Here is a 21,660-nt window from a genome sequence, read left to right as displayed (position 1 = left end):
GAATTGATGTGGAAGGTGTGTGATGAAAAACAGCCAGCCATGTGAAGATCTGGAGGAGCAGTGTTCCAAACAGAGAAACTGGCAGGTGCAGAGTTCCTGCAGGAAGGCCAGAGAGGAGGTGAAAACGTAATGTGCGGGGAGGAGAGGGGGCCAGGTTAAAGTTGGAGAAGGGGGTGCTGAGGCCAAATGAAAGGAATCTGGATTGCCAGTGCAGACTGTGCAAAGTCTCTGGAGGATCTTGAGTCAGAAAGGGTCTTGACCTGCTTTGTGGTTGCTCTGTGAAACGGAGGACAAGAGCGGAAGCAGGGCGAGGCAGAGTGGGCTGCACTGCACTAGACTAGGTGAGCGCGGGGTCTGGAGAGGATGCCTGGGCTGACAGGGCGGCGGCGGCAGAGGCTGAGAGCTGCGGCTGGAGTAGGAATCAGCACAGAAGGAGGAGGCCAGCAGGGCCGGCTGACGAACTGGAGAAGAAGGGACAGGGAATGGCTCACAAGCAGCTGGATGGTTTACTTAGCTTGTGGATCATGGGGTGGTTATTTCAATTTGTATGTGGGCTTTTTTGTGTTTGTTTGTTTTCCAATGAAGTGTAATGACCTGAACAAAAAGTCATGATGTATTATATGCATTAAGTCTTTAGACATTTCCTAAAGATTGTAGAGATAGAAAATAATTATTGCAGTGATGCAAAACTTTGGAGTCATTTATTCTTTTTGGGTTTTTGTTGCCGTTTTAAAGTGAAACAGTAATTTAGTCATGTAAACCTGAAAACAAGAGGATCCTCTCATTTGGGTAGTGGAAACTTTCTAATTAAAAAGGAAAAACACATGTATTTGAGTTTTTTTTTTTTTTTTTCATTATTAACATGGTAATGCACATCATATAAGAAAAACATGAACCAACAACAGAGGACAAATATGCAGTCAGAATAAGTAGATGAATCTCTTCCATCTTACTTTCCAGGGGCACAGGTTGACATAAACACTTGGAGCATTTCTAGACCCTGGACAAAGCAATATTTGGCTTTTTCCTTCACACACATGAAAAATTAGATTTATTATAAGTTCACTTTTTTAAACTTAGTGATCTAGCTTATTTTTCCATGTTAATGCACATTACTTCCTTTTTTTTAAAAAAAAAGATTGCCTATTATTTCACTTCCTCAATGTATTTAACTTAGCCTGTCCCCTGTTGGTAGACATTGAGATTGTCAGTGCTACGTTATCACATGCACTCTTCTTTGAGAATGTCTGTCAGTGTCTCAGTGGATGGATTCTCCACCTGGAGGCTGATCAGAGCTGCCTCCAGGTTAGTGCTGCTGATTGAACGAACAACGTCAACACTTCTGATCTGTGTCACCAGAATGAGGCAATGAAAATGTGAGTGTCCAGCAGCATAAATCAGTCAATAAATTATTAATATTCAGCAGTGTCACTCCTGACTTGTCTGCTACATCTAGAAATCATTAGGATGGCTGTGCTTCAGATTTTGAAGGGGACATTTCAGGATATAAATCCATATTTAGTTCTATTTGCTAAAAGACGTTTCTCCTGACATTGTTTCACAAGACCATTTTTGTATGTTGACTAGTTGAGACACGCACAACACACCTGCTGTATTGGCCCTATTAAGCTGTGGTCTTGTGTCTGACCAGAAGAGGGAGTTTTTATCACTTCTGTCTGCTGTAGCACCTACTACCTGACTGGACTAATGCCTCCCATGCAGGGTTCAGGCCCCTACAGCTGGTTTGGGGCAGTGGGCAGAGGTTGAATTCAGCTGTTTCCTTCCTCATTGCTTATTGTGTATATAGAAATTCCAATATTTAGGTTTACTTTTGTGCTTTGCTTTTAAGTCAACAGTTCTCAAATTGAACTTCAAAGAAATCGTATAGCTTTTCCTCTTGTGTGTTCGAAAGTTAATGAAAACAGATCAGGGAAGGTAATTATCTCAATTTAAAATAAGCAGTCAGCCCCTTATCTCACATGATGTAGTTCTTGATTTATACTCTCCTAGGGTAAAAAATAAACTCCAGTATGAACTTTATTTCATTACTTCTTAGGTTTGATAGTTTTAAAAGATTGTTAAAACTCCTGCTGTAGATTTGTAGTGAGCTTTAGAAAGTTAAGGTGCTGTTTCACAAGAGTGGCTAATAGGCCTTTTCCCCCGGTGGTGTCAGTGGTAATGAATCTGCCTGCCAGTGCAGGAGACGTGAGACGAGGGTTTGATCTCTGGGTCGGGAAGAGCCCCTGGAGAAGGGCACAGCAACTCACTCCAGTATTCTTGCCTGGAAAATCCCACGCACAGAGGAGCCTGGCGGGCTGCAGTCCACAGGTTCGCAGAGCCGGACACGACCCAAGTCGCTTAGCCTCACACACTGTGATTCTTACTGTGATTTGTTATGTTACTGGCGTGAATCCGTCTGCACAGCCAAACAAATGAAATGCGCACTATGGTCAGGACTTGGTACTTTGATTTAATACCAGAGTTTCATGCTGTTTAAATTTTTCCTCTGCTTTCTTCACAGTGCAATTTTTTATGACAAAAACTTGAGTCAGTTTCTTTATGGATTTTTTGATTGACACCTGAATATATGAGGCGCATTCATCTGTCATATATATTTACATAGACACCCAAGTGTAATAATCTCAAATATGCTGTTTTCAGTTCAGCCTACTGCCTTCTATCTCATTGGCTCTTTCTGCTTCCCTGCCTTCTCCAATTGTACTGGTCCTCTCCACTCTGTAATTCATCTACGTAACTTGGTACATTCTTCATATGTAACTTAGTATACATCCTTCTATATTTTTATCATGCTCATAACTCTTTACAAGCACATATAATCCCATGTTTCATTAGCAGGGACTACAGGTCATAGTTTTTACCAAAAGATGGATCCTGTTAGTAAGCACACTTCTGCTGCTCCTCTATTCAGCAAAACCACATAGAAATCCATTCAGATCCCAGAATAACACAAATCCTCCTTTTTAACGGTTGCTTACCATTTTAAGGTGCGGCTGTGCGGTAACATCCTCAGCCCTCTGTCTGTGGACATTCACTTTGTTTCCTGCTTTTTACCTCCACGAAGAAGGCAGCAGTAGCCACCCTGCTAAACGCTGCACGCATTCATTTTGTCTCTGTAGGATAAAAGTCTCAGGAATGGATTCCAGATCAAAAAAGATACTTATCTGCCTTGTTTATAGCTGTTCCTAGATTGTTTTCCCAGAAGTCTGTTAATACTTTGTATCTCTGCTAGCCACTTAGGCGACTACTGCCACCAGGAGTAGGTATTTTATTTATTTTTGTAAGCTTCCAGTTTTTTTCTAAAGCCTCTTAGAGTGCTTTACACATTTATTCACAAATGTGATTAACTGTAATTTGACTTTGAAGTCTATTTCTCAAACAAGGGCGAACTTTTTTTACTACCAGTGTAGCATGTATCTTCACCGTGTGATATGAGGCAAAAGGTTTTTCAAAACGAGTGATGATTTTTCAAGTATTCATTTAAACAACTGCAGATGGTTTTCCTGGCATTTATGGGAGATTTCTCTTTACTCTGATTGGAATTTACCTTAGGGCAGAAATCTAGTTCAGTTAGGCTGAGATTCCTCTTTGCAAAATGTGTAGACTTGTAGAGGACAACAATTTCTGTTGAGATCAGTTGTGGGGCCAGTGAAAAACTATTGTCAGTTTTATTTCTGATCTCATTATCCTCCTTGAATTTGGTGTGATTGGTCACCTTTTAACAGTGTTCACTTTGTGTCTCAAATAAAGACTGGGCTGAGGTCAGACTGTGGTTGACACAAAGCCTATGTAAATCAGGCCATGAGGTTATACTTTATTTGGCTGCCTTTGAACAATCTGAACAGCTGAAAAGGGACACACACACACCAAGTGTGGCTGAGCCCTGAAGGCGCGTCCACCAAACAGAGCAGACGGTGCCAACCAGAGGAAGGCTGTGTGCCATGAGCCCCCAAGGTGAATGATCCCATTTAAGCTCCCATCTCCCACCTCTCCTAATCCGGCGGGAGCACCTAATGAGCACGGGATAATAACACAGCGGCAGTTTCTTGGTGAAGCTAATCTGATTCTGGACAGCAGGCATCCCGGCCCACAGCTGAATGAATTGCTTGGTATTTCCAAGTTTGAAAATACTTTCTCCCCCTTTCAAGTGCTCCTTGGCAGCAGGTAAGGAATGTTAAAGCTCCTGTAAGTGCCAATTAAGGCCAATTATAACTCGCCCGGCCTGCTGAGACACTGAAGTGGAGTGAGTGGAGGCTTGTTGTGCTCCTGTAAACTGGAGAACTGGCTGCCGCCGGTGACAGGAACACAGGATTTCCCAACTGCCGACAGCTCGTTTGTTGCCCTGCAGAACACCAAATGACATCGTCGCTGGCTTCTCAGGGTTGGATTTAGGAAATCCCAAGATTTGTCGGGGACCTCACTAATTTTCATCACAGGAACCGCTGTCTTTATCTCAGTCTTCCTTTATTTCAAGTGACGTCCACCATCCAGTTTCTCCTTCTTCCTGATCATGATAGCCAACATTTATCGAGCATTTCAGAGGTGCTAGGTACCACTTCACATGTGTCACCTCCTCTACTCCTCATCGAGGCCCAAGTAGTGCTCCCCAGAGGAGGACGCAGAGGCCGCTCGCCCGAGACTGCACAGCGCACAGTGCTGAGGCCGTGGCAGGCCAAAGCCAGGCCCTCGCAGCCCCTCGCGGCTGCGGCTGGTCCGCTTGTTCGCCGCAAGCAGGCTGATTCACAGAAGAATTTGTGTCCGTTCAGGACTTGCTTTGTGCAACCGGAGTAAAGCTGATGAGTGCGCACCATCCACACCGCAACCAGTACCTGTAATTTTTGGTCTGTAAGGCATGGATGTTATTCTATTAAAACGGTATTTTAGTCCGTAGTCTTTTTTTAGTCTGTAGTCTGTTTATTTCTTTTCACAAGAAAAAAGAAATGTGACCATGTCCCCTGAATGAGTCATCATAGGGAAATGTAATATCAATATAAACTCTATCTGGTTAGGGTTTGAAGAAGAGTAATAATGCTTTCCAAGAAGAACAGGATGGCATTGGCTTAAACATTTTTAATTAGGGCATTAAGAGAGGTGTGTGTTTAAAAGTTCAGTCTGAGCTTTAGATGCTCAGTTTCTGTACTTGCGTATATTCTTATTGTATCGATTTTTATTTTTCTGGTTTGCACTATCATTCATCCCCTTTTTGATGTAGGTCTTCAGAACAAATTTGGATAGTTTCTCCTTCTTTACATATGAAAATGTAGGTATATTTAAGAATACTTTGTAGTTCTTAAGAACATTTGTAGTGTGTAGTATTTAAAAACATTTGCTGAAGTTCACCCTGAGATTTTTCAGGGTTACAGAAAGACTTTGTTCCCCACATTGTCTTATTACTTTGGTTGGTTCTCATAAGAATTGTTTTCCCCACTAGCACTAGCACCATCTACAAAAGGGAACTTTAGAAATGTGAGTGTTTGTGCTGGGAGACCGGCAAGGAGTCTGCTGTCCAGGCTTCGGAGTGCAGTGATGTGGAGCTGAGACTTAGTCTGAGTAGGTCCTCTTCCCTCAGTTCAGTTCTGCCATTGACAACATCAGGGAGACTCCTCAGCTCCCCTTGGCGGCGGGGTGGGCGGGCAGTGGGTGCAGTGAATGATGCTGAGACTCTGCTGTAATCAGGTAGTACAGCAGTAGAATGTTTTTGTTTTGTTTTCCTGCCAGCTTAACAAACCCTTCAGTGAATTAACCTAATTGTCTTATTTTTGTGCATTAACTTTGGAAGGATTTGCTCATACTGTGCTTCTACTTCCGGCTGATGGCTCTTTCCTGGTGTCCTGATCTCTTTTAAGAACCACCATAGTTTTGCATTGTTAGAATCAGAAATCTAGGGGGGGTGGGGAACAGTTTTAGAAGCCCTCTAGATCCCAGTATTGCTGCCGTGGTTAGGATGTGAATGCTCTCTGTAAAAACAAAGCGATGTGACTACTACTCTTTTGTTTTACAGTAAATTTAGAATTTGTGTCTGTTCTAACAGAAGCCGTTTCCTATGCCTCACAACTCTTTCCCACCCCTTCCAGGCCAAATCTTTTCCACACATGTAATTCATGACTTTTTGCCAAATAGTCTGTGTTGGGTGATGGTATTTTGTAGAGGAATTTCCCCCCTCCTTTTGACATTTAAAAGTGTTCATTCTGAACTATCAGGCATCTGAGTCTGTTTATGTGTGCAGCCTTTATTATCATAAAACTCATATCAGTTGGCTGCTTTTTTCCATGTCTGTTTGATAGTAAGATTTGGCGATTAGCAGGATGAGGAGTAGTGATGCGGAAAGTGTAATACGGTGGAGACAGGCAACCTGTTTAACCAGGAAAACATGGTTTTCAAGGATCCACTTAGAGAAGTTTTTGGATTAAAAGCCTGAATGGTCCCCAGCTTTCGTCAGTTATCCAGCTTTTGAACTGTGGACAATAACATGTGTATTTTTCTGAAATTAGACCTATTTTACAAATAGGCACAGAAAATGGGTGAAGATTTTTCTTACTAGATTTAAGGAAAGCTATTCTTAGATATAATAAACTTTTGTTTGTTTAAAGTATAGATACTGGGGAAATAGAATGTAGAAAAAGACTGCTGATATTTGTAAAAATGTATAATATTAAAAACTTTTAGTTCTGTCTAGGCTTAAAGTATAGATATATAAAGAATCATTTAAATTTTCTGATTTACCTGGTAGTAGTTGTCAGTGTAAAGTTATGCAGGAAGATCAGGTGTGAGTAATTCACATTCTAGTAGGTTAAATTCATAAATTCCATCCTCCTCCAGTCTTGGCCAGCAGCCTTTCCAAGAGAAGGATTACTTACACCAGCCAGGACGCCTTCTGTGACCATATTAGATGGAATTAGACTCCACCCCTTGTTTCTGTTGATCTGCCAGGACCTTTGTAATTCAAGTGCTTTTTACAGTAGTAGCAAATGTTACATAAGACCAAACATGGAGCATATTTGGAGTTGGTGGGCAGACCCACATCATGATGCAAGCCTGCAGTAGCAAGTGTGCAATGAAGCACAACCAAATTATGTGAATGGAAGGTGACGAGAAGCCTCCTCAGAGCAGCCCTTCCTCCACACCGGGGCTGAAAGCTCTCCCGGGTAAGTTTTCCGAGGCAGTTCTCAGAGGCTGGGCTTGGCTGGGGGCCCGGTCCTGGACGAGCATGCGGAAGGTGGGCTAGGTCTTTGGGAGCAGGACGGAGCCCCACGCAGAGCAGAGCAGAGCGGGGCGAGTTGGCACAGGCCCGTCCTCTGGCGGCTGTCCCGCGCCGCCGGCAGGCCCAGAGCACTTCGGGCTGAGCGGTGGTGAGTGCGCCCTGCAGTCCCGCTGAGCAGGGGGGTGATCGCAACAGGAGGGATTAGCTGCTGCCCCGCCGGCTGGCCAGCCACAGGAGCCATGCTGAAATGTCATTCGAGTGATCTGGCCAAAGGTCAGGCACAGGCTGGAGTTGAGTTTGCTATTAACTCCCACAAAATGCTGAGGTTTGCACCCAACGGTTCCCATATCTCCAAACAGGGAGAGCAGTGGTTACGTCGCTCTCTAAAAATGGAGGAACGTTGTAACACGCTTTGACTGTTTGTTTTTTATCTCACTTGCGGTGAGTGAGGTTTCATGACAGGCAGTTCACAGTGTTTCCTGTAGAATGTGTTTGAAAGCCGTTTTGTCGGATTCTTCAATTCCGCAGCAAAGTTGCAAGCAGAACATTGTGTCAAGAGGAAGAACAACTTCAAAATACAAACAGTAACCCTGGGAAGTCATTCAGTAACTTAAATTGAGTGTATAAAAATTTAATTACTGACTGCCTGCCAGAAAAGACTATTTTTTTTTCCTTCAGTTGTGTTATTAAGGTAGCCAGTACAGCCAAGCTGATTCTGCTCGGGTGGGTTGGGCAGCTGTTCTCAAAGTTACCTTAACTCTCTCATGCCTCCTCTGAAAGCAGGAAGCGAGGTGACAGTTGAGATCTTTAGTTTTCACTGGATTCACATTTCATGCCTCCTGCAATAATGTGCTTGACCGGATGGTTTTAATTGAGGATGAACTTTAGCTACCGGTTTTCAGGACTTGAAATACAAACAGGATTGTAAACCTTTATTCAAACTGCTGTTCATTAAAAGAAAACAAAACACAAAACTTTTACTTCTCGTCAGGCAGTTTTACAGTTGCTGTTTTCTGGTTTCGTTTTTGAATATCGCTTTGGTGTTGATTAGTGGACAACCCCGGCCTGTAGGTGGGGCAGATGCTGTTTTCGGTCTTCAGGGGGAAAAAAAAAAACACGTGCTGCAAACTCATCAAAACATTGGCATTGTTCAGTCATGAATCACCCATTCCTTATTAACAGAGCTCATTTAATGAGGAGGCTTTAAAGGCTGTGTTGTTATTTTGAGGTTGTTGTTATTCCCAGGTTCATGGTCTTCTCACCCCTTCCTCTCCTTCCTCCCCAATAAAGTGGAATGTAAAAGCCACAAAACTAGTGGGACACAGCAGTAAAGATGTGGCTTCCCAACTCAGTGCGGCACTCTGCGGCAGATGGTGCCGTCATTCTGTTGCACCTTGGACTTGCTGCTCCTTTCTGGCCTCAGAGGACACTGTTCCCTAAGGGGATTCCCACACGGAAGTTTTTGTTTAAAAAAACAAAAATGAGAAGGACTCTTCTACTTGAAGTTCTGCCAGGTTCCTTTAATTTTTTTCTCTCTCCCTTACCCTTTGTGTGTGTGTGTAAAATTTGGATTGGAGTAGTAAAGACATCGGAGCAGGAAATGGCAACCCACTCCAGTGTTCTTGCCTGGAGAGTTCTGTGAACGGAGGAACCTGGTGGGCTGCTGTCTGTGGGGTTGCATAGAGTCGGACACAACTGAAGCAACTTAGCATGCATGCATGCATTGGAGAAGGAGATGGCAACCCACTCCAGTGTTCTTGCCTGGAGAATCCCAGGGATGGAGGAGCCTGGTGGGCTGCCATCTGTGGGGTCGCACAGTCTGACATGACTGAAGCGACTTAGCAGCAGTAGCAGTAGTAAAGACATAGCTTGTTTTTCTTAATTTGTGCATTTTGGTGATAGCCTTGAATCTCTCATTAGAGAAAAACTGGAACCCAGGCCCAACTACAGACCAGACGTGACTACAGAGGTGTTTGTATAAGGACTGGGGGTGTTGCCGCTTGATCTGCACGTGGTGTTAGCACGTTAGAAGGCTGAACTTACAATGATCGTTCACTGAACGTATAGGATGCTTTTCCCCCAACAGATAAAGGATTAAACCAAAAGTACCTGAAGACTGGTGGATTTCTTGTCTTGGCTTTTTGTTCCTTGTCATACATTGATACCTGAGGCATGCAGACCTGTCAGTTCAGTGGATGGAGGGGGAGACCAAGGAGTGCATTCAGGGAATGCTGTGCATCAATTCAGACCTTGAAATCAGGTTTGTTTCAGGTGGGGTGAGTGCTTGCTGTACTCTGTCAGTATCATTTGCTTGACACCGTGCGTCCTGAGCACAGCAGAGAGAGGTGCTTACGACTGTTAGCAAAGTAGAAGTGTCAGCCAGCATGTCGTTCACTGCATGATATCCCTGCTGTAGTCTGAAACGGTGACAGCAACGTCTCAGAGGTAGCGTCGTTTGGTGGCTGCATTCTGCTCACAGCAGTGACAGCCTTTTCCCCAAAGTTACATATGCTGAGAAACATCTGTGTGTGTTTGTCTGAGATCATGATGATAACTCTCAGTTCAAAGTCTGCACCTTAAGCAGGAGCATAGGAAGGGCCCCCTGAAGGAAATGAACTGGTTTTTCGGTCCATTCAGTTTTCCTTAAGCAAGATGTCTTAAGAAAACAATGATGAAGAACTGATACTATTCTCCCAGCTGAGGTGATCAGTTGTTGTACCATTCGGTCTCCCCTCTTTTTCTTTATCATTCCATCTCCTTTAATAAAGTATTTGGAATTTTGGAAGACCATGTTTTGTTTTTTTTCCCCTAATGTTTGCACAGAGCTACAAGTTAAGATGGCAGGGGAGGGCTACCTCCAGATATTCAATAAGTTCTTCATATTTCTCACATACTTGAAAGCAAAGTTCAGAAAGAACAGCCCCCCTGGGAAGAATTCCTGGCAAGGGGATTATCTTAGGTTGCCATATTTGTGGTCCTTTCTTAGCAACATTATTTACAATCCATTCACGCCTGTCCCTTCCCCCTCCGGAGTTGGGGAGTTGGGAGTCGTTCCCCCTTGTAATCTGCCCTTTGTGATCTGTTCTCTTTCATCAGCCAGTGTGAATAGGGATGCTGCAGGGCTGCCCTGCCCAGAGACGTGGAAATGCCAAGGGACCTGGAATACTTTAGTGGGCCTTTTATTTCCGTCATAAAGCACTGACTTCAAGAGCTTGATAATTTGATTATAGACCTTGGCTAAAAGTTGTTTCAAGTGGCCCAGGTGCTGTAAATGACTCTCATTTCTGCACTTTCCCCCTATGTTTGAATTTTAAAACACCTCTGCATTAGGGGGAGGAAAAATGCATCTGGCAGAAGTTGCAGTTGGAGACTAATTTGTTAGGGCAGCCAGTGTTGAAATCATCCTTTTCAGTTAAGTCTCTCTAGTGGAAATGATGCCGCGGGCTTTGTGGTAAAGACTTTTCCTTCCTCGCTGTTTTTCAGTGCCGTTGGTAACCCACCTAAGCATGCTCTGAGGGCGCCTCCTGGCTCCAGTTTTGGCTTTTGGCTCGCTGCCCTTTGAGGTACTGCATGTCAGAGGTCAGCACTGGATCCCCCAGCTTGAGATTTGAACATTCCAGGCACAGTCCCACTGACTCGCTTCCTTTTTAGCATCAGACTGTGCACTGGTTGCTCTGGAGTATTCCAGTCAAGTCCTTGGGGACCCTCCAGAAATTGGATCAAAGAAAAAGCAGATTTACGATTAAGAAAGAATATGTAAGGACAGGAGTAGAATTGGATTGTGTTTGTTGGTCAGACATGTGAGACTGCTTTTAGAAAAGAACAAGAATGTTTACAGGGAGAAGCTGACAGTGAGAGCAGTGAGGAGATGTTGTTAAATGTGTTAAGTCCACATATAGTCAGTGATGTGACTTTAAAAGTGTGCTAATTTTTTTTTTTTTAAATAGTTACTAGGGAAAAAAATAGCTACGTCAAACCCAAAGTCATGGTTTCACAGATACTGCTTAGGATGTTGCTAAATTGGGTATGCCTGGTCAGTTGCTGTAATATATATATATATATATATATATATATATATATATATATATATAAAATATATATTATGCAGGCTTAGATATAGTCTGCCTCGAGTCCTGATCTTTGATGTTTCATAGGGGTCATACTCCTAATGAAACACAGATGATGCCAGTTTGACCCCTTGTTAGTTGTGTTTGCTGGCCCCAAAACTGAAATATGATGGTTACTTTGGGTTAATTAGGACCTATGAGTAGCACATAGCAGTTATTTCCAACCTGAATGTCAAATAAGCAATTTAATTTTTTGAAAGGTCTGCTTAATGAATGACCCAGCGTTTCTAAACTGAGCTTTTGGTGTATGCAGTTATTACTTGATATATCTGGCCAAAGGATCTCTGTTTTACATTTTATAGCCATATGTAAGCTTGATTATTAAAAATCCTTGCTTTCAATGGGAGTAGTTATAGAGTATTAGTGGAATGGGACTGTCAGAGACACCATGAAATCATATATTCCTTGACCTGTGGGTTGGTAGTTCTCATAAGGCTTTTCTAGGACGTCCCTGTTGTTGAGTCAGTAAGACTGCACACCCCCACTGCATGGCGCATGGGTTCAGTCCCTGGTTGGGAAACTTAAGACCCTGCAAGCTGTATGGCTTGGCCAAGAGAAGAAGGGGAAAAAGGTCTTTCTGTAACGGAGTATTCATTCTATTTAACCTCACCTACCCTAACCCATCCACAGTTGTGAGCTTTACTTAGAGAAAAATTTGGGAGTTTTGGGAATCATTGCTTAGATAATCTACATAAAATTTCCACCTTTGGATCCACTTTCTTTCTTTTCACCTGCAGTTCTTCCTAAGTGACTCAGTTCTCTGAGGAAAATGGGCCAACTTTTTACTATTTATAAAGTAATTTTAGCTTGAATGAATGTCGTTTTTGGTTGATGTATGAATGTATTCATTTTTAATGAATTGTAAAAGTTCCAAACTGTCCACTGAGATGAACTTACTATCTTCCTGGACTGACATGTAAACTAAATCTATAAACTTAAGTTTCTCCCACACTGGAGAAGGCGCAGTGGGTTTGCCTTGTTCTTTAGTGATTTCTGCTTGCTTGAATAGTCAGCAGGCCTTTCCCACTTGGTGTCTGTAACCGTCACCACCTGAACTTTACAGGGAGCCTCTGTCTTCCTTCCTATGGAGTTCCCAGTCCCTGGTCCACAGTGGGCTTTACAACTCTGTTACTTAATCCCTGCAGCCCTGAAAGGTAGGCCTGACAGATGAAGAGTCTGTAGGTAGAGTTAGGTATTTGCCCAGGGTGTCACCTAGCTAGTTAGTGACAGAGCAAGGAGTTGAACCCACGTGTCTCTGACTCCAAAGTTCTTGCCGTTTCAAGTGATCTACTGAAAAAAAAAAAAAAAGGATGACTTTTTTTTTTTTTCGGTTTTTACTTTGGATTCTATTCAAACTGTTTAATTAATCAAGAGTGTGTCCAACAAACTCTGTCAGGAAGATGACCAAGAGCAGAGCGTGACTGCAAGCATGCCTAATGGTGCTGGGCAGCGGGGGCCAGTCTCACCCTGTGAAACAGGCGTTTGCTGCTCCTCCTCATGGGTTCTTTGTAGCGCATATGCGTCTGGGAACTTTGTAAATAATTCTTTTTAGCCAAGCCAGAAAGTCAGCCTGACAAGCACTTTCTAGAAAATTAAAAAAAAAATCATTCTTAAAACCATCTTAAATGTTTCTCTGAGGGGGGAAAAAAAATGAATGCAACACTGACTGAGACCATAGCTAACTTTTAGGTTAGCAACTTCCAAAATAGAGAGTAAGTCCACAACAACCTGGTTTTCCCTTGAACAGATTGTGGCTCCCCACCCCAAATTTACCAAAGCTTTGTCTTAAACTTGTTCTGTTTCTGACTCTGCAGCCCTCTGTGCAGACCAAGTAATAGCCCGCACTTGCTAAGCACTTGGAAAGAGGATATATGACCCGCCATCACCCTTCCCTTCCACCTGCCTTTGGCCTATGCATCGTGGTCTGCTCATCACGCCACTTCAGGGCAGATGGACTGTCCTGGCTCCAGCCTGGGCACTAGAGTCAGCCTTCCTGGGCTTGCATGCTGATCCTGCTTCTGGGTTAGCTGGGTGATGTTGGGCAACCAACTTGAGTCCTTTAAAGCCTTGACTTTCTCATCTGGAAAGAGGGGATCATGGCAGTGTCTGCTCTGTAGGAAGATGGTTAGGGCTAACCAGAAAAGGGCCTTGAGTAAAAATAGTTTTGTGGGGTTTTCTGAGCTGTTCACCGCTGTGCCTGCTCTTGCATGATGCTCCTGAAGAGTGAGACAAATTGATACTATGCTTGGGAGTGATAATAGGCCTTGCTTTATTTTGGCATGTGTGGAATTGAGGCCAGAAGACCAACTGATCTCTCTTTTTTAAAAGTATGTGTTTGATAAACAAGTAAACCATATTTGTTGTAGAAAAACAATATGCAAAAGTTTTTCAAAAATAGACCTGTAGGCCAAGGGATGACCACTTAACAAATGACAGGTATTTTTGTAGATTTTTTTCAAGCATGAATGATTTGAAGTTACGTGTTTTTTGACTGCATTTTAGGTTTGTATCCTCACTGACAGTTGTACATCATAAGTTATTTTTAGGTTTTTTTTTTTTTTTCCTTCAATATATATGACTTTTAAAGATCGAATTATTTGATTTGAACTCCTTTTTGGTTTGTACCTAGGTGTCAACACTTGTATATGCATTTTTTTTTTATTTGAACCTCAGCATAAATCCACAATTAATTATAAGCTCAGTATTCTTGGTTACTTTCTGTTTTGGAAGACTTAAAGTTGTCCTGTCCCCTACCCATCCCAGTATCCTACCCTGGCCTGCAGTGGTGTCACATGTTCAAGTCACCAGAGAAAGAAAGACCGATGCACCCATCTCTTGCCCTCTCTGTCTCTGACTCCCCATCTATTTGTGTGGTCACCACTGCTACATAGACATTGCAACCTTACCCACCCATGCCTGTCTTTCTGTCTATGTTCTGTCTTTTCACTGTATCTGTGTCTGTCTGTCTGCCTATCTTTCCTGCTTGCTGGAGCCCTTCACAGGGCCCTCCTCATTTAGGGACAGAGCGTGCTTTTTCTGGGCCAGTGCTAGGCCCTGGAGAGAGGAGTGCTTTGAAAATTCAACTTGGACTTTTCACCAAACCACACTGGAGTTGTGCTTAGCATCTGGCCACCAGTTTGTCCACTTAGTATAAGGTCCCTAACCCTACCCATAAGTTGCCCATTTCCTTTTTGATCTAGAAACAAAACACTTTTTAAAATCTTAAGAAAGTTAAGGGCCCAGCTTGAAAGGTTGGGGAGAGTCCAACACAACTATAATTTAATTTGGTTTTTTCATCTTTATTTTCTCGTGAAGGGAAAGCCAGATGCCGCCCTTTCCAGTGAATAAGTTAGCAGACCATGATGTGAAGGAACAGCTTAATTCAGCAGCGTGACGAGGGTTTGAGCTGGCACTTTTCAGCCAGAATCACATTTATACACACACACACACACACACACACACACACAGTCTGTTTCAAGTTTTAGTGAATGAAAGAAATTCACATGATAGATTGCCATTCTTAAGTTTTTAAACAGCTTTTATTGTTGCAGTAGGAAATATAACTTTTTTGATAAGTTATTGGTATATCAGCTGACTTCTAGTGTTAGAAAGCATTGAATCTTGATTTTTCTAATGCAGAATCCCATATCAAGAGTTAATAGACAAGGGGAAAAAAAACATTAACTGAAGAAAAAGGGAGAGTGGACTATAATGAGAATAAAAAATTGAAAGGGCAGGAACTTTCTTGGGGTCTAGTGGTTAGAACTCTGTGCCCCTCTCCCAGGGGCATGAGTTCAGTCCTGGCTGGGGAAGTAAGAGCTCACATGCCATGCGGTGTGGCCAAAAAAGAAAAAATGAAAATTGAAAGGACAAACTGAAATTGCAGTCAGTCTGCTATAACAAAACACGCATTCCTAAAAAATTACTGCACTATGCAGAGTTGTGCAATAAAACCCACAAGAGACTCATTAGAAAAATGGGATAATGGGCACAAACACTCAAAACTTAAGCAGCGATGCTGAGAAAGATAGGAATCTAACAAGAATGGTAGCACAGTTGCATGTGTATTAAATGCTTTGAAAAATACTTAAATATTCTAATATGAGTTTTCCTTGAAGACAGCCTGGCATGTGCTTCTGAGGGTAGGGGTCAGCAGGGTTTCAGGTTGTGAGCTGCTGTGAAGTGGTGGAAGGAAGGGTATCCGAAATGGAGGGAAAGCTGTCAGTCACACCAGCTGTGGGTGACGTGGCTCCTGAGGTCCATGGTGAACTGGGGTGGATGGTGGATATTTGGTGGGGGTGAGCAGATAGAGGGGGTGTGCTTTTATTTTCACATGGCTTAGTTCAACCAAGGGTAGTTTTCTGTGTTCACCTAGTGCTTCTTACAGAGGAAATCTCGCAAAAGCAAATGCAAAAATTCTTTATGCTGAAATTGTTCCCTGGTAGATCAGTGTCTTCAGAATTACTTTCTGTCTTCAAGATGATCATTATGGAAGATTAATTAGATTGATAATTTATTTGCATCATTTGATATAAGAGAGACTACATCACTTTCACTCAGAGACACTTGAGAATTCTGATACACGACAAATTGTAAAAGGAATGTATTTCCTAGAAGTCAAAGTTCTGGTTGGAAGTTTTTCCCCCTCTTTGTATTACAGATATGGTGGTATTCCTTTAGTACTCTTCCACTGGGGGTACACAAGATAGTTTTTGTGGCAGAATATGGATGAATATTTTAATATTTAATGTATATCAGAAGTATAAAGTATATTATAGACTTTTAAAACCTATTATTTTATACATGTTATTGTTTTGGGAAAATATCTCTCAACTGAGTGATACCCTATTTCATGCTGGGCCATCTGAAAATAGATTGGGAGGGACAGTTTTGATTGGGGGGGTAGTTTCAGGCTGCCCTTGGTGGAGTGGTACCACTTACTGGTGGTGAGGGGCTCGGGGAACAGGAGTTCTAACCGCTCTGAGGTCCTGTACGAGAACTGTTCTGTCCGAAATACCAGTGATGTCCCCCCGAGAGACTGGTAAATATTGGATTAGGGAGAAACAGTGGAGTTGATCATTTAAATAGAAATGTTGAGTGAAAAATAGTATTTTATGTGGCAGATGTGGACTTACTCAGTTGTGGTCCTCGAGACATTAGCCTGGTCTTAGGCTTCAGTGTTAATTGAAGGCCTACTCTGTGCCAGGTTGTCATGGGCAGCTGACTGAGACAATAAGCTCCGTCATCCAAGGGAGTCAGGAAATGGAAACAGATTTTCGCAGTCCTTGCTGACAAGTGCTGATGCTTGAAAGTATATTCAGAGTATTTGGGGATCACAGAAGAGAAGGAAAGTTAATTTTTTTTTTTTTAAAGAAAGCCTCAGATGCCAACTTAGCTTATTTTGGCTTTCCCTTCCTTACACACAACTGTCATATCTGGGGAAGGAAGCAGCAGGCACTTATAAATGACTACCAGTTGGGCCTTCCTGACTTGGTTGTAGCCTCTGTGTGTTCTAGTTGGAGAATTTGAATTCTGTTTATAGAGAACATAATAATTTTGTCTTGGTGTAGAGCAGGCTCTTAGTACCTCATAAAGCATCAGTGACCTGATGTCATCCTGGGAATAACTCAGCACAGCTTCACTGGTTAAAAAAGACATTTGGAAACAAACCATTTATGTGATGGGGAAACAATGGAAACAGTGACAGACTTTATTTTCTTGGGCTCCAGAATCACTGCAGATGGCGACTGCTGCCATGAAATTAAAACATGCTAGTACCTTGGAAGAAAAGCTATGACTAACCTAGACAGCATATTAAAAAGCAGAGACATAACTGCCGATAAAGGTCCATTTAGTCAAAGCTGTTTTTTCCAGCAGTCATGAATGGATGTGAGAGTTGGACCATAAAGGAGGCTGAGAACCAAAGTATTGATGCTTTTGAACTGTGGTGCTGGAGAAGACTCTTGAGAGTCTTTTGGACTGCAAGGAGATCAAACCAGTCAATCCTAAAGGAAATCAGTCCTGAATATTCATTTAGAGGCACTGACGCTGAAGCTCCAATACTTGGGCCACCTGGTGTGAAAAACGAACTCATTAGAAACGAATCTGATGCTGGGAAATATTGTAGTCAGGAGGAGAAGGGGACCACAGAAGATGAGATGGTTGGTGGCATCACTGACTCAATGGACATAAGTTTGAGCTAGCTCTGGGAATTGGTGATGGACAGGGAAACCTGGTGTGCTGCAGTCCATGGGGTGCAAAGAGTTGGACACTACTGAGCGACTGAATCAGTCAAATTGATTCTAATATGCTGAATTTTTAAAATATTCATGTAACTTCCATGTTGTGATAAATAGATGTTGAGTCACGTACATTTTTAAACCTAAGAGTTAGAGTTAAGCAAACATGCCTTTTAAAGTACAAGTTTAACTGAAGGTAATTACTAAGCTACCAGCATAAGGTACTTAAGTAGATAAAGTTACTAAATAATTTACTTGTTTCTGATGGTAACATTCTTCAGCTCTCCATTTATTTAGTTTGCATTGCCTTACTCTGAGAAAACCTGATTCTCTAGCGGATAGACTTACTTTCCGTTAAACCTGTGTAGTTCTTGCTTAACCATGAATTACTTCCTGGTTTATAAAACAGGCGAAGCTATTTGTGGTATTTTTGTCTTGCGCCTTTGGCATCTTAGTGGTGTGAACCAGAGCCGTGCCATCTGTAGTCAAGTAAGATTATTTTAAAAGTGGGGGAGGGGTTGGGGGTGGGGAGTGAAGTGATTCACTGGAAAATTTCAGCACAGATTCGTAAGGAACGATAAGATAATCCTAGAAACATTCTTATTTGGTGTCATATGCTGGTGGGTAGTGACAAAAAAATAAAATGAAAGTACAACTTTTTTCTTCACACTTTGCTGTTTTGAAAATTGGAGATGTCCCTCACTAGAAAGTAAGAAATAATTCTGTGTGGTGTCAATGAACAGAGCTCTGGAGATGAATGAATAATTTTCCCCTCTCTGACTACAAATTGGAGTCAGTAAGGTTTATTTCTAAAATGCAAAACCCAGTAGTCTCAGGTTTAAAGTGGCTATTTAATTTCCTAGTGGTTATCTATGTATGATAAACCTCTTTATGGTGAAATGTTTTCTTAAGCAGAAGGACCAGTTCCTAGAATCCAGAATAAGTCTGTAGGGCCTAGATAAGCCATTTCTGAAAGCTGGTGAGTTTAATATATTTTCACTTAGTGACACATTTTTTGAACCTAAATGTGTTGATTTCAGGGGACTCCTCCAGGGTTCCATTGAAGACTTGCCTGAAACAGTGTTTCCCCTCCCCCGCCCCCCTTTGTTTTCTTTTTCAGAAAGAAGACATAGCTCATCCAGCAAGCCTTCTTTGGCCGTTCCTCCCACTTCAGTATTTTCCTTCTTCCCTTCTCTGTCCAAAAGCAGAGGAGGTGGTGGAAGTGGAAGCAGCCGTTCTTCCAGCGGAGGTGTTCTGAGCACGTCCTCGTTAAGTTCCAAGTTGTTGAAATCGCCCAAAGAGAAACTGCAGCTCAGGGGGAACAGGCCAATGCATCCCATCCAGCAAAATCGAGTCCCCCATGGTAGAATGTGAGTATGGCTCAGAGGGTTCTTAAAGCTCACTGGCCAGAAGTGGAACTGTGTACACAAGAAGCCTGTGAGAGCGTCTGTGGAAATGTAAAAGAAAGCCCACTCTGGGGGAAATCCAGATATACGTTGTTGTTTCTTTTTGTTTCCCTATTACAGCTTGGGAAACTTTGCAGAGTCATGGCAGCAATAATAATCAGGTTAATAATACTTATTACAACAGTCCTATGAAATAGGTACTGTGGTTATCTCCTTTATGTGCGCAATGAGAGGGAAGCGTGACAAGATTTAGCAGTGGGACTCTCAAGTCGAACAGGCCTGAGGTTCAAATCCCACCCCTGTCACTTCCTAGCTGAGGGGCTTTAGCCAAGGCCCTGTTTTTCTCAGAGTTTAAAGACCATGGCCCCTGTGCAGGCTCATTGGGATGGTAGGATTCATGTGGTAGAGTCAAGGATTCGTGTGTTAGAGTCAGGTAGCCAGTCAAGGCTGGCTAGTGTCAGCCCCGCAGGAGACCGTGCAGAAAGGGGTACTGGTGCTGCTGCCACTGATGATAACAGTGAGAATGAAAAACCAGAGAGATCCCCAGAAGCTGTCTTAGGGTTTTCTGGGCTTACAAAGCAAATAGGGAAGCAGTGCCTCCTCCCACCCTCTGACTTGGGTTCGTACCAGAACACTGATGAGGGAGGCTGAAAGAGGTTCCCACCACAAGGACAGGCCTTGACGAGTTTCCGCGGTGGATCCATAGGCTGGCAGGCTCTGTGTGGTCACGTGAAGAGCAGCCGTGCCCTCTCATGGAAACACATCCTGCCGGCTCACGGCATCCCTCGGCCTTGGTGGCGAGTGGCTTTTCCCTGGCCCGCCTCCTTTGTGGAGGGTGTGCCATACGTCTCAGTCCCAAGGTCTGATAACCTGGTTAATCTTCAGGCAGCGGCCAGCACCTGCTCTTGTGCACAGACCTTGCCAGCTTGCAGAGGCCGTGGCATCTTGTGGTGTCTCCGCCGCTGTCGGGCTGCTCCAGGTACAGCTGTTTGGTGCTGTTTGTCCCGGTTGCTAAGCCCCCAGCCTCCACTCATCTGTCAGAAGCGCAAGTACAGCGGACTTGGCTTTCGTTCCTGGAGCTGTCAGAGCGCCAAAGAAAATGCCAGTGCAGCGTGTAAGTCACTCAGCAGCCTAACAGCTGTGAGAGCACTGGCTGCGCTGGACAAAATGCACAGAACCTCCCCGGTCCAAGTTTTCTGTATCTGTAGCTGGGCTTTAGATGGGGACCGGGCCAGCTGTTAGCTTCGAAGCAGCATTTGCCACCCAAGTGACGGCATTGGTAAGCCGCCGAGAAAAATCAGTTCTTGGTTAGTGATCCAGGTGTCCAGTGCTCACGAGCTGGGTGCCAGGCACTTAGAGTCCAGGCTTCTGTCAGGAAAGCCTTTTTCAGGGTCTGGAGAATTACCGCTTCAGTGACGTGTCGTGTCCTAATTAAACCTGGGTCTTCCTCGTTGACAGGGGCAGAGAAGCTCTTCTTGGAGATGAACTGTTAGGCACTTTTCAGTTCTTCTAAGTCCATAGTGACCTTTCTTGGAAATGTTCTCTAATTTCAGTTGCTCTCTTCTCTACTCACTCATTTTACTTCACTTTGATGGATCAGTTCTTAAAAATGACAGTTCTCAAAAGATAATCCTCACGGGGTCCTGCAGTAGTTTCTGGTCCTTTGAGACCTTTTCATATTTTGCTGCTTGCTGGAGTTGCATTGGATAACAGGCTCATGTGTAAGATTGTTCTGGAATGATGAAAGGCCAGGTAAATGTGATGGTTCCTCTGGAGCTCTCTGCCTCTCCAGAAAGACTTATGGATAAAGGTTCACTGAGTTTTCTGCATAGTCCTAACAGATTTTCCCAAGGTGCCTTTGGGAACCTAGCTCTGCGGGCACATGGGCAGACACAGGTTCTGCCTCATCCCTCTAGCTTACCCTCCTGGGGCTGCAAGGCACTCAGGTGCTGGTGTTCTCACTTCCCCCACGACAGCATGACACCCTCTGTCAAAGTGGAAAAGATTCATCCGAAGATGGATGGCACGCTACTGAAACCCGCGGCGGGGCCCACCTGTCCTGCTCCCGTGAGCTCCTCAGTCAAGCCTGGCCTTAACTGCCCCTCAGTACCAAAGCCAACCTTGCCTTCACCTGGACACATTCTGAATGGCAAAGGGCTTCCTGCACCGCCTGTTCTGGAAAAGAAGGCAGAAGATTACTCCAATAACAGGAAGTTTTTAAATAAGAGATTATCAGGTAACTTCATATTTTTTCTCTGAGCATTTCTTTTTGTATTAACTGGGCACTCCTGGCGGAGCAAATCAACTATTATTAGAAGTCCTCCTTTTAAAACTAGCCAACTTCAGCTTTCAGATGAGGTTCCCTAAGTTGTGTCCTTGACCTCGTCCTCCTTGGTTTTAGAGTGCATGTGTGTGTAGGTGACGTAAAAGCAGCTTTCCAGTGGCATGTTCCCAAATGGAGTAGTGGGGAGTGCTGGCTCACATGGCCCCGCTCCTTCCTCTGGTGACTGGAGTGCCCACCCTCTCAGTGATGTCGCGACTTTTTTCTCAGTGCTCAAACATTTTACTTCTTACATTTATTGATAATGTGGTAGGTTTGCTTCAAGTTATAACTTGCCTGAAATAAGAGAATCTCTGATTTCTATTTTCAGAATAAGTCAAGGAGTGTT

The 21,660-nt window shown here is 43.4% G+C and overlaps 1 protein-coding gene across 5 annotated transcripts in view; it reads left to right on the top strand.

The window, feature by feature from the left end:
- Positions 1 to 21,660, top strand: part of ATXN7 (ataxin 7) — a 132,001-nt gene that overhangs the window by 91,608 nt on the left and 18,733 nt on the right. For 4 of the 5 annotated variants that reach the window (XM_061128150.1, XM_061128152.1, XM_061128151.1 and 1 more), the window contains 2 exons: positions 18,706 to 18,955; positions 20,968 to 21,227. In XM_061128150.1, coding sequence (XP_060984133.1) covers positions 18,706 to 18,955; positions 20,968 to 21,227 — 510 coding nt within the window. Of the gene's footprint in view, positions 1 to 5,658; positions 7,164 to 18,705; positions 18,956 to 20,967; positions 21,228 to 21,660 lie in introns of those variants that run through there. The other variant, XM_061128154.1, reaches the window with a different exon arrangement.

Source organism: Dama dama, chromosome 24, assembly GCF_033118175.1.
Source record: "Dama dama isolate Ldn47 chromosome 24, ASM3311817v1, whole genome shotgun sequence".
Taxonomy (NCBI): Eukaryota; Metazoa; Chordata; class Mammalia; order Artiodactyla; family Cervidae; genus Dama; species Dama dama.
The sequence above is the reverse complement of the archived record's forward strand: the minus strand, read 5'-3'. Positions and strand labels throughout refer to the sequence as shown.